The 16,251-nt window shown below is 42.8% G+C and overlaps 1 protein-coding gene across 2 annotated transcripts in view; it reads left to right on the plus strand.

Moving 5' to 3' along the window:
* The window catches only part of LOC119172554 (CDK5 regulatory subunit-associated protein 3), a 56,363-nt gene that overhangs the window by 10,126 nt on the left and 29,986 nt on the right, over positions 1–16,251 (plus strand). Inside the window, exons 10-12 of one of the 2 annotated variants that reach the window (XM_037423711.2) lie at positions 2,535–2,652; positions 5,238–5,347; positions 13,254–13,459. In XM_037423711.2, the coding sequence (XP_037279608.1) occupies positions 2,535–2,652; positions 5,238–5,347; positions 13,254–13,459 (434 nt within the window). The remainder of the gene's footprint in view (positions 1–2,534; positions 2,653–5,237; positions 5,348–13,253; positions 13,460–16,251) is intronic. The other variant, XM_075893886.1, reaches the window with a different exon arrangement.

Below are 16,251 nucleotides of genomic sequence, written 5' to 3' on the forward strand. Positions count from 1 at the left end.
CCGCTATTTTGTGATAAAATGGCGGGATTTAACATTGTTTCGATTATTAATTGCACTGGCTGTTTCACCAAAATATAATGAACAAATGCATTAAAAAGTCGATTTATTTTAAGGACCAAGGTGATAGGGGGTTGTTTCATTACGCGAGTAAATGTGGTAAAACCTGCAACCAACACATTTCTGTGTAGCTTGTTACAAACAGGTGGATGATAACGTTCTCTGTTAAAATAAAGTAGGCATATAAGATTTTAAAATAATATGTTCTGTGGTTTTACGTTCCAAGCATGTGTTATTGCGAGGCATACAGTGGGATAAATAATTGCAGGGGTCAAAGGGGGCCCTGATCTCTCTGAGGCCCCTTGCATAGCAAGTTATTTCGCCTTAAACATTTTCTGTCAGTACTCCTACAACACATTACCTAAGAAGTGCCAGCTGCCAGTTTACTTAGATTCTACCATCATTGCTCTATGAAGCACACATGCATGACTAGGCGACACGCCACATGCTGCTCCTCAGCACATTTCTTGTAAGCTCCTTTTGCACCTTCCCCAATCCTCTTGCTACGATGCACTCAATTGTGGAAAGAAGCAAAGTTGCCAGTAATGAAATTGTAGTAATTGATGTACTTGTCAGTGTATTGAAAAAGGTAAATAATTACTCTTGTCAGCTGATGATTTAGTAATGTAACTAATTATATTGAGTCAGTAATTTGAAAGAGATCACTCATTACTTCACAAATAACTTTGCACTAAAGTATAGCAAACTTGTTTTTCTTACAACAAAACCAATTGACTGAAACAAATAAAAAAATGTCCTCACCTCTCTGAAGGGAATCGTGAAGAAATGCGAATGCATTTCTTGTGCCCAGAGTAGTACATCGCGTAGTAATTTTAATGCCATAAATTAATGATGAGACAAGGATTTGTACGATACCTTATTTACACATGCATCAGCACCTGTTTGCGTTGTCATGGTACCTGACAGCCTTAATCTCAGCATTGTGGTGACTATAAAGTGTACAGTCAAAGGGTCTTCGAGAAGCATGCACACGTCCCAGTTTTGGGTAAACGCAAGATCAATGCGACTTCCGTGAATGGTAGTCAGACACATGTCAGACTCGGCGGAGGCGCACGCTACACAAGCACTCGCAGCACAAACACATTTCAAACGCACTGCATTGAGGCGGTGGCAGGTCACATTCAAGTCAAGGAGATGGGGGCTCCGGTTGCTAGGGACGCGCGCGCCTGCAGCTGTTGCTAGGGGAGAGGGCGGTAAACCAATTCCGACAGATGCCTGGCATAGCTCAACTAAGAAATGCATTTGCATTTTAAAAAGAGGGCTCTGAGCACGTAACCTCATGCAGGGGATTGAGGTAAGCCCAGAGAGGAGCCGTGTAGCATTTCAGCTTGAAGCCTTGAGTAACTTCGCTTGTGATAACTTTTCAAAGTAACTTTGGTAGTTTTTGAAAGTTAGTTATGCAATGTCATTGCTTTCTGCCAGTTGTATTTCTAGCTTATTAGTTCAATAAAAAATCTAGATAAGGGATTAGCCATGTAGTTTGATTTCTTTTTAGGAGTGATTTTGCCATCTCAGACTGGGAGAAGTCCTGTAGTGAAGCCTGCTGGGCAAGCTAGCGATTTGTGACGGTAAAAAAACGACAGATATGATATTAAGGGACGAGGAAGCCATTCGTCTTCTTTCTTCGGCTGTTTTCACCATTGAGAGAGCTCTTTGGCAGCTGTCATGAATAAACACAGCCTTCACAATTCAGTCGACACATGTCCCTAGCAGCCGCTCTTCACAGTCTCCTTTTTTTTTTCTTCTTTTACTTTCTCCTCCATTCATTGTGAGCTGCGATTGCTTACACGCTGCAGGTAATAGCTCAGTATTTTTGATTCTTTCATGTACAAATACCACTTTTTCTACAGCCATCATGAAAGAGGAGATATGTACGTTTTCCTGTGCGACTCTTCTATAATCGGCAACCTCCAAATTAAAAAAAAAAATTAACTGGGTCCCTTCTCAAATGCTAAGACAGCTTCATGGAAAAAGGCCCTTGTAAAGGGAATTAACAAGTTTCCTCTGTATTAAAATCTTCAGTTACTGTTGATGCATTTTTTGTTCAGATGGAAGCATAGAAAACTGCCTTGCAGAACAGTTGGCCGCCATTTTTTCTTCAGTGTACTCATAACAATGCACTGAAGAGAAAATTTATTCAGTGCACTCTATCTGTAGCAGTGAACGTATGTATCATGTCAATGCAAGATGGGATATACAGCACTAAGAATACGAGGGTATCAAAAGAGTAAACAGTGCAAGTGCTAATCTGTTTCTCTGATGTAGATTTGAGCTCACAAAATTACATGTTTCTCCATGCACTTGTCATTGATTTGCTGAAAGCTGCATCACTGTCTTTTTAACACGTCCAAAATTGCACATTTCTGTGATTCTATTGTATGTACTTTTGTGTGCCGTATCCATTACCATGAATGAATTATCACTCGACCAACTTTGCTTACTGTTCATTTGCGTAGGTAGGCTTTGGCGAGGGCGAAGAGGCAATCGAAGTAGTTGGAGGGGATGCCATCTCTTGGGACATTAGTGTCGAAGCAGACGGCACTGCGGGAGATGGCACTGCTGAGAAGATCCTTGGTGCGTCTGATTTTCCCTTCTCAGCTGAGGTTATGCTTCTCCATTGATTGAGATGCTGATGCAAAAGGGTTTTCTCTTCTTAGCTTAGATAATAACGCTCTAGTAGTGGTGTCGTACAGTGAATTCTCGGATGCAAACATCCTATTATTAGATACGTTCCTTTCAATAAAACCTGGACAGACTCCTGCCACATAAAGATGCTTACTAATATGGCAGTGTTAAAATTGGGGTCAAACATTGTGGTTTTATGGGACTTTCTTGTTCTGGCTTACAAAGCGTATGATTCATGTTGACAGTCTTCTGGCTTCTCTCTCACACCCACAGAATATAAGTGCAATCAAGAGAAGCACGTGGCAGCTCAGCATGTTGGGAAGCAATGCACCTGTCCTGTTCTGGAGTAACACATTGAATTCCTGCAATATCATTGTTTGGAAAAGGCTGCCATGTGACAGTGCGGTCAATATTTAATGTTATTGAAAACTATGTGAGAACCCCATTGTCGCATTTTAATGTAGAGATAGACTACTATTAGTATTGACAAAATGTTACTTGCATACCATATTTTCTTTCATATAATTCAAGTGAATTTCGGCTTCATAGCAATACCCAAGAATAATTTTAAATTTTTATTTTTCTGTAGTTTGTAGTCAGGGGTGTGCGTTACACGCAGGGGCAAGCTGGGCTTAAGAGAATGTGCAATGCAGAGAAATTATCATGCGTATTTTTCTATAGAAACACAAAGTTGAATCTCTTCACAATAAATAGTCTCATCTGATACAACTACAGCACAGTTATTTTGTCTGATAGTTTAAAACCCACAATAACTTTTTGACATCAATTGAAATAGTCGTTCTAATTGTAACACTTCCAAGTTAAATTTTTTATGATAATCATTAATTTCTAAAACCACATTCTAAATTTAGAAAGCTAACTGTTGGTTTTGGCACTGTGAAAATGTGTAACAACTTAGCGGTTCGTGTAGAATCCTTTCCCCTCATTGTCATCATATCAGCGCTCATTAAGTGCTTATGCTATTACTAATGAACTGCCTCTCAGTGTATTGTTTTAGCACTATGTATCTCGTTGCACTATTATATATTGCTTTGATGCTGAGAGGATTGCATAGCTTTTTCATTGAGCAATTCCTAATCAGGGGGGTGGATGCTAGAGGCGATTGCTTTGATGTTGAGAGGATTGCATAGCTTTTTCATTGAGAAATTCCTAATCAGGGGGGGGGGTGGATGCTAGAGGCGATGCTTCGACACGCGGACTTGCCTTTTTCAAGGCTGCAATTGACAAAGACAACCCCGCCGTGTTGGTCTAGTGGCTAAGGTACTCGACTGCTGACCCGCAGGTCGCGGGATCGACTCCCAGCTGCGGCGGCTGCATTTCCGATGGAGGCGGAAATGTTGTAGGCCCGTGTGCTCAGATTTGGGTGCACATTAAAGAACCCCAGGTGATCGAAATTTCCGGAGCCCTCCACTACGGCACCTCTCATAATCATATGGTAGTTTTGGGATGTTAAACCCCACATATCAATGAATTGAAAAAGACAAGTCCGCTTGTGGAAACGTCGGCTCCGGCACTCCCGTTTACAAATTTCTCATCGCAAGCTTTCATCTTCCCCTTCTTGCCTGCGTTTTTGGATAAATTTTTGTGTATTTTTCTCGTCTTCATCGATGTCTTTTTGGTTATATATTATTATTATGCAGCTAATAATAAGAGAGATCGTGGCAGTTTCAAACTGTGGGACCTTTTTATTTTTTTCATGTAATGACTCGTGTTTATACAATAAAACACAAATGTTACAACTAGATACAGAAAATGATTGAATGTGATAAGGTTATGGAGTAAGCCTGCGTGGAATGTACAAAAATGTTTGGAATTTAAGCTTATCTGTCGGTCCAGTGGGCTTAGTTTTTGTAACAAAAAGTAAAAAAAGTTTTTAGCAGTTTTAAAGAAAGAGAATTCGAAAAAAAGTACAGGTAGCGAGTTTCTTAAAGTCAACGATTGGTCTTCAAAGTGAAATGCTGACTCCACCAAGTAGGCTTTAAAAAAGAAGTTGGAGAGGAAATTACGTCCCAAAAGTGAATATAAATCTCTGCCATCATGTTGTGGGCCTGATAGAATGTTACCTTAAAGAAAAAAAAAAAAGTTGCGATTCACTTGTACGCCAGATGTGTTTAAGAAGGCCAAATTTTCTGCAAAAATACTGCTCAACATGTGACTGTTTTACTGGTTGCTTTAAGCACTTGAAGGTGCTTGAAGGTTTTAGTATAGATCACAGTACGACTACTCAATTGGACACACTACTGTTGTCAGAAACAGAGATCTCTTATTTTGTATTTAACATAGTGTCTACGTTGGCTGAACAGGAGTGCTTTATCTATTAGGCATCGCACAGAAAGGCATTGTTTTGAGGTTATTTTTTGCTGCTCGGAAGATTGTACGAGAACTTCCACTGCAGAGTTCTTTTGAAGCTCATTTGACTCCACTCACTTGTCATGCTTGAACACTCTGGATCAGTGAATTTTCGGTGTCGAGATTTTCGCTTGTATTTGCAGCAAGAGCCTCTTGCTTTTCAGAGGGTCAGTCGAGTCATCATGCGGGTGCCAAAGTGGCCAGAGGTGCAGATGCCCTGTCGCTGCTTCACAATCCGGAGACTAGGACGCAGTTCTTCAACGAGCTTGAGGAGGTACGTACGATAGGATTGTGGTCAGTTTCGTTCGATCCTCCTTGCTTGACTGGCAGCACTGTCGTTGCATCGGGTTTTAGCGAACATGCGTACTTGTAAGAGGTAGCTGTCAACTACACGCTCTTTAGTTGTGCAATGTCTGGGCATCACTCTGAATGCTATTGTCAGCCTTGCTCAACACATTTTCTTATTCACTCGGACTTCTCCTCAGAAATTGCCAAGACTGTGTGGAATATGTAGCACGCTCGCGGCAAAAGCTGGAAGAGCAACCCTTCTAGAGCCTTTTGTAAACTCTCTTGGGATACTTGCATGGCACCCACTGCGCCATATAACAACATAGTTTTTGTAAAGTATGAAAGTGTCCCCTATGCCACTAATCATCATTCCACGAAGAAGCGTGGTACCCACTACACACCTGTAAGGCACTTTGTTTGCGCTGTGATTGATATGACGGCAAAGAATTATCGCTGAGCCTTTTGTAAAGAGTTACAAGCATTCAACGACTCACTCTTAATGTGATTCACATTGTCTGATGTCTGGTTGGTATGTTACTCTTCTAAAGTACTCTATTACACATGTTAATAGGATTACTTTGTCAACATGAAGACTACAAGGTGGGTCTGTTTTCAAAGGAGATTAAAACACCAGCATGGCTTTGTCCCAAAACACGTGACGTCTATGCAGAGGGCCCATGTTCAAATCCCATTCTCTTCTGATTATTTAAAAAACTTTTTTCTTATTTCGAGTGTTAGGTTACGGATCATGGCAGCGACGGCTGCGGCGATTAACTATGGCACTAAAAACGGATGTTGTTGCGGTCTCATGACAGCTTTCACTGTAAAAAAGGCACCTTTGTGCCTCGCAACAACAGGTGCCTTCTATCTGGTGGGCTTTCCTTGCGTTATCTCCACGTCCCTGCTAGGTTCCAGTCACGAACGGCGCACGGCTATCAGCAAGACATAGCACTCTTGACAAGAGATTAGTGAACACACAGTTATGGAGGATGGAAGTGCAAGCTAGTCATGTGATACCCATTGTTGTGCAACAAAAAGATGCTCCAAGTCCATTGTGGTGGTGTAGTGGTTTCAGTGCTCCGCTTTTGACTCGAAGGTCACGAGTTTGATCCCGGTGGCCACATTTAGATGGAGGGGAAATGCTAGATGTCCATGTACTGTAATGTCAGTGCACATTAAAGAAACCACATGATTGAAATTTCTTGAGCCCTCCACTACAATGTCCTTAACAACTGTATGGTGGTTGTGGCATGCCAATCCCTGGATATTATTAATATAAAAATATGCCCTCAATACTTTTGTTATAGTTTAAAGCGTCCTGCAGAAGGCTGAAACATTTTTCGTGTGGTTCGGAGGCATGTTGAATTCAGCAGCTAACTGGATTTCATCTGGAATGCAGTATTGAAGAAAGTAGCACTCAAATTTTGTATTGACCATAAGACTATGGCCACCTGGCACAGAACGACGAGGAAAAAAAAATAGGCAAGAGGGGCAATTTGAGTACTATTTTCCTCTTGCTAGTGGAAAGTCATTTTTTGGAAACTGTAGTGACAGTGATGTCACGATTGAAGTTATACTGTTTGGCACTTTGTGAAGAAGCATTACTATAGCCGGCCTATCATGTTGCAATAGGTTAGTCAAAAGTTAGCGTTTCGCATTGCTTCTCTTCTGTCCCTTTTCTTTTGTCATCATTTTGCGTGAAGTGACTATAGTTCCATGGCCTATACAAGGTATGAACCGGCTATTCTAACAGCAAGTATCTCTAATGGCAGTCTTGGTGAAACTGCGCCAGTTGTGCCATTTTGCTACAATTCCATGCCCTGCGCCTTGCTGTGCACATTAGAGTACAGCGTGCGCCAACTGCACCTAAGTTCACTTGTCCACCTGTTTAACTGGCATCAGCCTTTTTTGGCCCAAAACTATTTGGGGGGTGCAAAAAACAGCTAGAGCCTCTCCTTAATGCCGCCGATGTCCTCGCTCCATTGTGGTGATGTGCTTTTTAGTCATTATATTCAGTTTAACCAAAGTCTCTGTGCCACCCCATGCCTCTCTGTTGATAGTTCAGCATGCTGTTCTCTCTTCTTTGGTAGGGAACTTGTGATAACATGTAGAAAAGTTATCGTTTTCATTCACGAGTCACTCTGCACACCGTTATGTAGCACTGCGGTCAAGTGACAATAGTTATCACCACTGGGTGCTGTATATGAAAGTTCGACCTGAAAGTTCAGCCTGTAAATGAAAATTTGATATTTCAGAAAAAAGTTCACATTTTTTTATTACATTGTGCAATGTTCTTCAGTATGCATATTCTAGAGCTACTTATCAAGCATGAATGCCCTCGTCAAACGCATCTGGCACGATGAGGTGCGACTGCTGCTCATGTACGTCCAAGCACTCATCGAGCGTCTTGAACTGCAAAACCGGCGTAACGCCGTGGCAAACCAGCTCTCGTAGAAACTGAGCTGCAAGTCAGTCACTAATGAACAAGTGCTCCCATGCGTCCTAAATGCCATTGAAATAATCGGATGGTGTTAGCATCACTCAACAAAAAAGGATGACGCGTTCTCGACTTGCAAGCAATGCCAACTGATTCGCTCTTATGCTTGTCGAAAATTACGCTTGCGAGCATGCTCAGCGCGGCCACTGTTTGTTCACCAATTGATGAGCATTGAGCGGTGCTGCCGCAGGAATAGCTCTCTCATAACCACAGTGCGTGGTAGCTTCATCAAGTCCAAACTGCATTGCAAAACTGTAAATTTAGGAAATCGACCTGATGTAGTGGAATTAGTCATCAGCCCTTGCTGACACCTAAAACAGGCTTTTGGGACCGAATCTCAGATACCCTGTGAACAGTGGATCCAAGGGATGAGAGTTGACGGGAGAGAGACGATTACCCGCACCTCAATTTGCCAATGGCACTCCTCTGTCCTAACGAATCAGTTGTTCTCTGTTATCTGGGCTGTGTGTGGGACGCCATATGTCAACTGAGTAATTATCACGAGAGCTTGTACCTGCCAGTAACACCACGATAGTATAAATTAAGGTAAAAAGTTTGTGTTGCTAGGCCAGTCTTTCGACCAGTGGACTCGTCATCAAGGCTGTCTTTCAAAAGCGCCTTCCTCTCCCCCCTTTGTTCTTGGTTTGATCACTGACAGTGCCCGCTTTGTACGAGCTAACTTTGAACCCGCATTATATTTAGGAGACCTTTGCTGAACGTTTAGAAAACCGAAGTGAGTAATTAATTCAGTTTTATTGAAAATGAAGCAAAATGCCACTCGGTGCTCAAGCCTCTAATAATTATTGAGCACGATGGAGCGTCATCCACCATGAGTTGTGGCGAATATTCAGTACGCTAACTATGCAGACAATTTCGAACAGTATGTTCTAATTGGCAGCATTTTTATTCGTCTTCTTTCTTTAATTGTATGACTGCTCTTTTTCTGGCTAGGACTTTCTTTTTACTGACCTTAGGTCACCTATCATTTGCAGAAACGATATGTGCCATGCTTGCCTTGTCATTAGTGTTTGACTTCAGCGCACACCTTGTGCTGTGCAGTGAAACCATAATGCGACCCTCTTTCGTGCTGAGAATTTGATTAACGGCTGCTCTCTGTATCTTGGCCTTCTCTCCTTGTTTACACTGCAGCACCATTTCTAGTATGCAAACTAATACGAATATTCGCTGAAAATTTTGACATGTTTAGCTCCAAGTGGTCCTAAATTCCATTTTACCTGCTCCAAACTTGCCCCAAAACACATTTTCTCCTGCTCCAAATCTTCTCCAAATGAGACGTTTTCCTGCTTCGAAAATTGCTCCAAATCAGAAACTGTCTGGACCACCACTGCTAATGGTCAAACAGCACATCCGTGCAAAAAATATAACTGCCAGTGAATATGTTTGGAAAGCATTTCATGCCAATCTTTTGCATATAGCATTCACACCAGTGGACATTAAAGGCTTCGGAATGGTAGAAAGATCATTTTGTTTATAAAATGAACTGTTTTGAATGAATTGCCCTTAGCTTGATCATTTTTAGGCTCTGCGGCTAAAGCCACAATAGGTGATTACTCGATTACCAGGAGAAATGGCACGTTAAAATATGCTGATGCTTGCTTTCCGGCGATAATAGCAGCAGTAAATGTAGACAATGCGAATTGCAAATGATAAATCGGCACAAAATAAGCCACCAGAATGATGGCTATGATAGCCATCGACGAAAAACAGGGAAAATATTGGAGGTGTGGAGGTGTGCAATGTATCAGTAGTAGTGTGGCATTTAGTCAAAGCAAGTGCTACCACCCTATTTACTCACGTTATAGTCCGACCCCAGAATGCTGTCCCCTGAAATTGTTTTTTTCTCTCGCATAATGATTGCACCCTGAAGATACTCTCGATAGCAGTTACATGCAATATAACGTCGTATGTTTTTTGTCATTATGTGGCACAAAATTTGCAGCAGGAAATCCTGCCCGTGTAATGATTGTACCACTGAGTCTTCGTAAATGTTATTAGAAAAAAAGAAGTGTAATTGTTACTCAAGTAGGTATGGCATCTCACTGCAACAGTTCACTGGTGTCACACTTGCCGGGGCAGTATTCTGCAATCGAAAAAGATGACTATCGCCAATTTGGTGCATGCTGACTGGCTATTGAGCAAAATCGAAAAACTGTGAGCGCGACCTAGTACTAATGCCAACATGTCGAGACTTCACGGAGCTTCTGACATGTGTGGAATGAACGAACAAACCTTGTTGCTGTTGGTTGGTGGTGATGTCTCGCATTTAATTTTAGTGACATAGACAGTAGCTTCTGGTTTGAACATTCTAGGAACATGAACTATGGGTTACTCACATGGCTTACTGCATGCCCGCAACATGTTGAGATGTCTAGAGAATGTTGCTGTGGTGGCACACCACAGATGAAATCACTGATTACACTGTGTTAAGGGAACAGGGTAAGCCCAATACCTGCCGTATGTTTTAGGCCAACTTTATGTATTTCTTTCTCTATAACCATAAAAGTTACAATAGTTATTTTACCATCATTGAGATCATAAGCCATTTCTCTTCTTAATGAAGCAGAATTATCTCTGAAACTTATAATGCTAATTTTTTGCAATGTTTTTACTTGAGGTACCTAATTACCACTTATTAATTGGTATTTGATGTCTTGTTAAAAAAGGGTTCTTCCTCACGCAAGAAAAATTATGCTGCAGCATGTTCTGTAGCACGTTCTCTCAATACTGGCTATGTTTCTAGATACAGTGGTTGCTCAGGAAAAGGTACATAAGTACAAAAAAAAAGCATGTTCTGAGATAATGTCATTTAAAGTGGAAAATATGCTTTATTTGAAAAGTACTACAAAATAAGCGCCAATTGAAGAGCATTTTCAATAGGCACCAGCCATATACTCATCACAAATATCACTTTTTCTTTTTGAGTTGAGGCATCTGGCCTCGTTCGCCTCCATTGTCCTGTAGTTCGCAGCCCTGTCAGCGAAGTACTGTTGATGCAGATCAAGTGCACATAGGCCCTGCACTGTGTAGCGACCAAGTGAAATTCCAAACGAGTTCAGTGCATTTACACAAGCTATATTGCCATCATTAAAGGTTATTACAGTGTCAAGGCTGCATATTTTAAGTGTTAGGTGTCCGAGAAACACGTTTTTATGAGTGCGCTCCCACACAACATTGTTGAACGACTCATTGCGGTTTTGAGTTTTCTCATGGAGTAATTTTGCAAGTTGCTCATAAATTGGCTTAACACCCTCAAGTACAGATGCCGGATAGTGTTCTTTGTGAACGTATGGTTCACCATTGAACTGAGCTTTGTTGAATTTGCACCAGGTATCAGCGTTCTTGGGCAAAGGCTATGTCATGCATTAGTATTCGTTGATGCCATGCAAAATTATGTGGCCCATACCGCCATTCGCATGTCCTCTAAGCTGCCTATATTTCTTCTAACGGCTAAACCATCATGCTTTTGTAACTGGAAACAACGCGCGCAAGCAAGACGTGCAAAAAAACGCCCGCACAGTGCATCTACCTGTGGCTGAACATTGACTCGGCAGATGAAGCACTTGTTGCAAGACCAAATAGCATTCCCACTAAACTTGTCAAAAAATTAGTGGCCGTCGTTCCGGCACGTTTTTATCTGCCCACGTGTGCACTCAGGTGAAGCGCACCTAAGGGGGGTGAAGAATTGCTCAGAAACATTATAAACACTGTCAACACGTCCTATATTTCAAGTAGCTACAGCCAAGCCTGGCTTTGCCGTAGAAGCAAACACACACTCGAAAATGGCACACCTTAATTGCTCCGCGGTTGTACATTTCGCTCACTCCTGTGTAGCGAGATATTCATAACACCAATTGTGGCCAGTGCAACAATGATGTCACAGGCAAGCAATGATTCAGTCATTAAGCACACGAGATTGTAGATTGCGAAAGGGGACTTGGTAGCCTCTCGCAATCATCTCAGAATATGGGGCTTGCTGTGAAGAACAGTTGCCGTTTGATGGCCAGTCACAATCTGTTGTGCAGTGTTACTTGCGAAACATTCCAAGAAAGAAGAAGCAGTATTGTGAACCTCATTGGCCAGGTTAACAATTTATTTATTTACTTATTTCTTTTTATATACTGCCAGTCACAATGTGGACTATTGCAGGAGGGAAACCGAAATGCACAGGAAATATACATACATTTAATAAGTGAAAATGCATGACTACAAATATTCTATATTAGGTATTACATGGAGTGTAGGAGCATAAGCTGTGGGACAAAACTCATTTAGTATACTTAAATAGTGCATAGTAGATGCCTTCTATGTCTTCACTGAAAACATGTCACTAATAAATACAAGAGAAACTGGACTACATATGGCACTGATAAATTGACACATTCTAAAAATCACTCAACATTTTTAGAAATCCAAAAAAAAGTCATAAGGGTCAACTATGAGTGGCATGAATATGTTGATCAAGTAAAGCTAAAGATATTCAAAACCTTACTGTTAGATATAATGAGAGGCAATCTATTTCATTCTCTAATTCACTGTAGTAAAAAAGAGTACTTAAAGCAGTTGGTGTGGAAACAATATTCCTGTAGTGTTAATGGATGTTGGTGGCATGACTGTGTGGTTTCTGAAATGGATACGAATCTAGAGCAGTCGATGTTTAGCTGGGTATGAATAATTTGGAAGAGCATTTTTAAGAGTGCAAGATTTCATAATGTTAGTAGTCCAGCTGTTGCGATGACATGTAGTTGCAGAAGTTTGGAGAAACCATGCACAGATCGTGGAAGTTGATTGCCTCCACAACTGAAGAAATAGTCCCGCTCAGGCACCCGGCAGTGTTCTGTTTGGCTCATGACGTCCGCCTGGAAGGCTCACCGATTCGTGTGCACTCGTGTGCATCCTCCCTTGGAAAACGAAATGCCAGAGACTTCCAAAGTTGTATTGAACTATAGGTGTATGTATCAGTCTGTCATCTGAGCACTGCCTAATTGAGGAATTAATGTTGCATTTCAGTAATACGAATGAACAAGTGCCCCCCTCTAAGCTTTCTTATGTTTGCAATTGTTATCGCACTTCTTTGTGACTTGACGCTATTTTCATGTGCTTATTGAGAGTGAAAATTGATTACTGTGCCAGAATGTGCGCATGTACTTCCGTGGTGGGAAACATTTGTTATGATAAAACCTGTTGCATCTTTCTTGTCCTGTCCTACTTTTTCCCAAAGCACTTTTTCAATCACATTCACAAGACACTTGGAAGCAGCTAGCCCAAGGACTAGCCACTTTAACGTGATGTTTCACATTTGAAGTGTAGCTAATGAAGTAAATGAGCCCTGCCAACTTGATGTAGCGTAGCGCTGTGTGGCTCGTGCATGTTCCAGCTGGAGTGCTTCCTGGCCCAGTGGCTGAGTGAGATGCAGCTCGACGGAGACGCACTCTCGGCCAGCGTGCTGCAACAGGCCCCTGCCGAGGTGCAGCTGCAGACGCGCGAGTCGGTGCTGGCACACCTGGGCACTGTGCGGTCGTGCCTGTCTTCTCTGAGGACGGTGCGCATGCAGCACCTGTACCAACTGCACAGCTCGCCCAAGTAGGTCTATCACGCTTCGCTGTCCAGATACCCGTGCTGATACCCAAGTGACAAACGTCATTCACGTGCTGCTAGAGTTTGACATCAGTCTGGACCACGTACGGTGGCTATTGGAATATAACAGAATTAACAGGGCCCAGGTATTACAATGGCACAGAGTGTTAGGCACAGAACCACTCTCAACGTCATCTACCACTCTCAACGTCATCTACTCTGCCATGCTTCGGTCTTGAGGTACAAAGCTTGTCATTTTTGCGGGATGGAAGGATCAGGTGCCATGATTACTCAGCACAGCGCAACGCATGGTGCTGCAACATAAGTGAACATGTAGCAGCTGTGGGCAGGCCGCAGTGGTGCTCCAACACTTTTTCTGTTGTCTAGGTCTGCAATGCTGACGACGCATTTTCGAACACTCATGCACTTGCCAGAAATGCGAGAACAAAAGATTAGCATGTGTGCAGAGCAGTGGGCAGGTCAACTGGCCACGCCCAGCGAATGAACAGACACCTTGCTGATAGCCTCTCCTTCCCTTTCGTCCACTGTGTGGGAGTGCACACAGGGGCGCCCAAAGTACGTGTCCTCAGTAAGGTACGCACTCACTGAAGGGGTCGTTGCCGCCTGCATCTGTCTGCAGGGTTCTCATAGAGTGGTGAGACACAGTAGGCTTGAGAATGACATCTCACACTGTAGACGATGCGCTTGTCGTCACATCAAAGCAGGGAATGCGTGCATTAATGCACACTAGTAGCACGAGCACCTCGTCATGGTGCCGCCCAGAGAAAACAAAAGCAGAGGAAAAGAAAAGCGGCTGCTTGAGTTGCTTTTCTGTGAATGGGGTGCTGTTTTTCTCCCCACTTGCGACAAGTTTCACCACTTTCTTCACTTTTTGCAGAGGGTGCTCATTTCACCGTCCCTACTCCTAGGACAAACAGCACTGTGCCCGCCCTATAGTCCTGTGTGGTTCTCCCCACTAGGCAGCACGCTAACACTCAACTCGCACTGATCTGGTGGTCACATGAAGCCTCACAGTATAAGCAGTTATATTAGAAATGGTCTGAGCTCTGCCACATTTACGCTGCCCAGGCCGAGCTCGGATTTCGTTGCCACATCAACGAAAATGTAAAAGGGCATTGTTTGAGTAAAATTAGCAATAATAAAGTACAACCTCGTTGATATGTTCCCGCTTAATATGATTTCCCGGCTCATACGCTCGAAATCGCGAAAGCTATAAATGCCCGCTATTTGCTGATACATACCGCTTAATACATTCTCAGAAAGTTTGATTATTCGGCAGTGAAATTCGGCATCGCAGCAAACTGCCGTACTATAATACGTTCCACAGGCAAAAATCTCATTCAAGTGTGGTGAAACATTTTTATAGCGTGCTTGTGAAAGGCCAAGTGCCAGGCTGCCGTCGCACAGCGATGGCGGTTTCTTTTCACACACTCAGACCGGTCTGAGCCGTCAGTCTTCAGATTTCAAAAAATGCCTGTTATTTTCTGCAGCACAGTGCTTTGTATCTCACTTAGTATCTTGGCAAAAAAATCAGGGATGCCACACTCGCATAATGCACTTGCACTTTTTTTTGCGGAAAAGGGACGAAAAGGTAGAGGGTAGAAAAACATAAGGAATGGAAAAAAAAAAGCCGAAGCGACCAAAAATCTGTATTCTCACGCTAGCAACTAGCTAAAAACTTTGAGAAGTACTAATCAAGACTTCAATAAAACCACAGGTTCAACACAAGGCAAGATTTGTTTGAGGCACAAAAGCTGCGAACAATGCTTGCGTTAGCGTTCGTCACTCAATGGGAGCTTGCAAAAGGTTAGTGTACGACACCAAACTCGGGCTCATGTCTATCTAACACCGAATCGTTTCCAGTTACCTTCTGTTGGAATAAACTTTTGGCATTCTTCTCAGTCTAAGGCACACGGAAGGCCCAGCGTGTCTTGGTGACATTCAGCTACCTGTGCTGCTGTCATTGGTAGCGGACACAAAACTAGTAGACTCCAAAGTGCCTACTGGCGGTCCTTTTGCTGTTGTTTAGTGCATGATCAATCACTTTCAGCCTGAAAGCAGCAGTGTAGCCCCTTAGTGTAACCACAGCACGGACCCAATGTACTAACACATCGCAACGCGCACTTGCCTTTTTGGCTTGGTTTCAATTGGATTGGCTCTTCCTTGCTCGTGTGTCATTTGGTGATGACCTGGGAACTTCGCTTATTGACGTGATGCGGCATTTGAGCAGTTCATCGGACAATGTGACGAGTGAAAAGGTTAGCAGCTCTTGTAGGAAGTGCAGTTTTCAGCGGCAGCTTGCATCAGATTATACAGAGCGCAGCAAGGACGACCTTGTGGTGTGTGCGTCTGACATCGACAATGACATCGATGTGGAGTTCCTCTCCACTGGCACCAATGCACCGTTCGCTGAGTTCGTCTTGATAGACGACAAAATCCCGAATTCCAGCCGCATAGTGTCACCGAGGTCGCTGAGGTGGTGTGAGGCGATGCAAATAGGGAGGTGGAGGACGAGGCATCGGAAGACAGCGACGAGAACAAAAGCGTGCACCGACCGGCTAACTTCGCCAAATCCCTTGCTCCAACTGGAAGCTTTACAAAGCTTCGTTTGCTCGAAAACCAATGAACAAGTGGACAAGGGTCTACAATGTGTTCAGAAGGAGCTTTTCTTGCCGAGGGGTGACAGGCATCAGCAGAAGGTTACTGTTTTCTTTTTTTAGAAATAAATGCTTTTTGCCCTTACACCTCTATTTGAACTTGTCAGCTTTAATTTTTGC

The sequence above is a fragment of the Rhipicephalus microplus genome, chromosome 4, assembly GCF_043290135.1.
Source record: "Rhipicephalus microplus isolate Deutch F79 chromosome 4, USDA_Rmic, whole genome shotgun sequence".
Classification (NCBI taxonomy): Eukaryota; Metazoa; Arthropoda; class Arachnida; order Ixodida; family Ixodidae; genus Rhipicephalus; species Rhipicephalus microplus.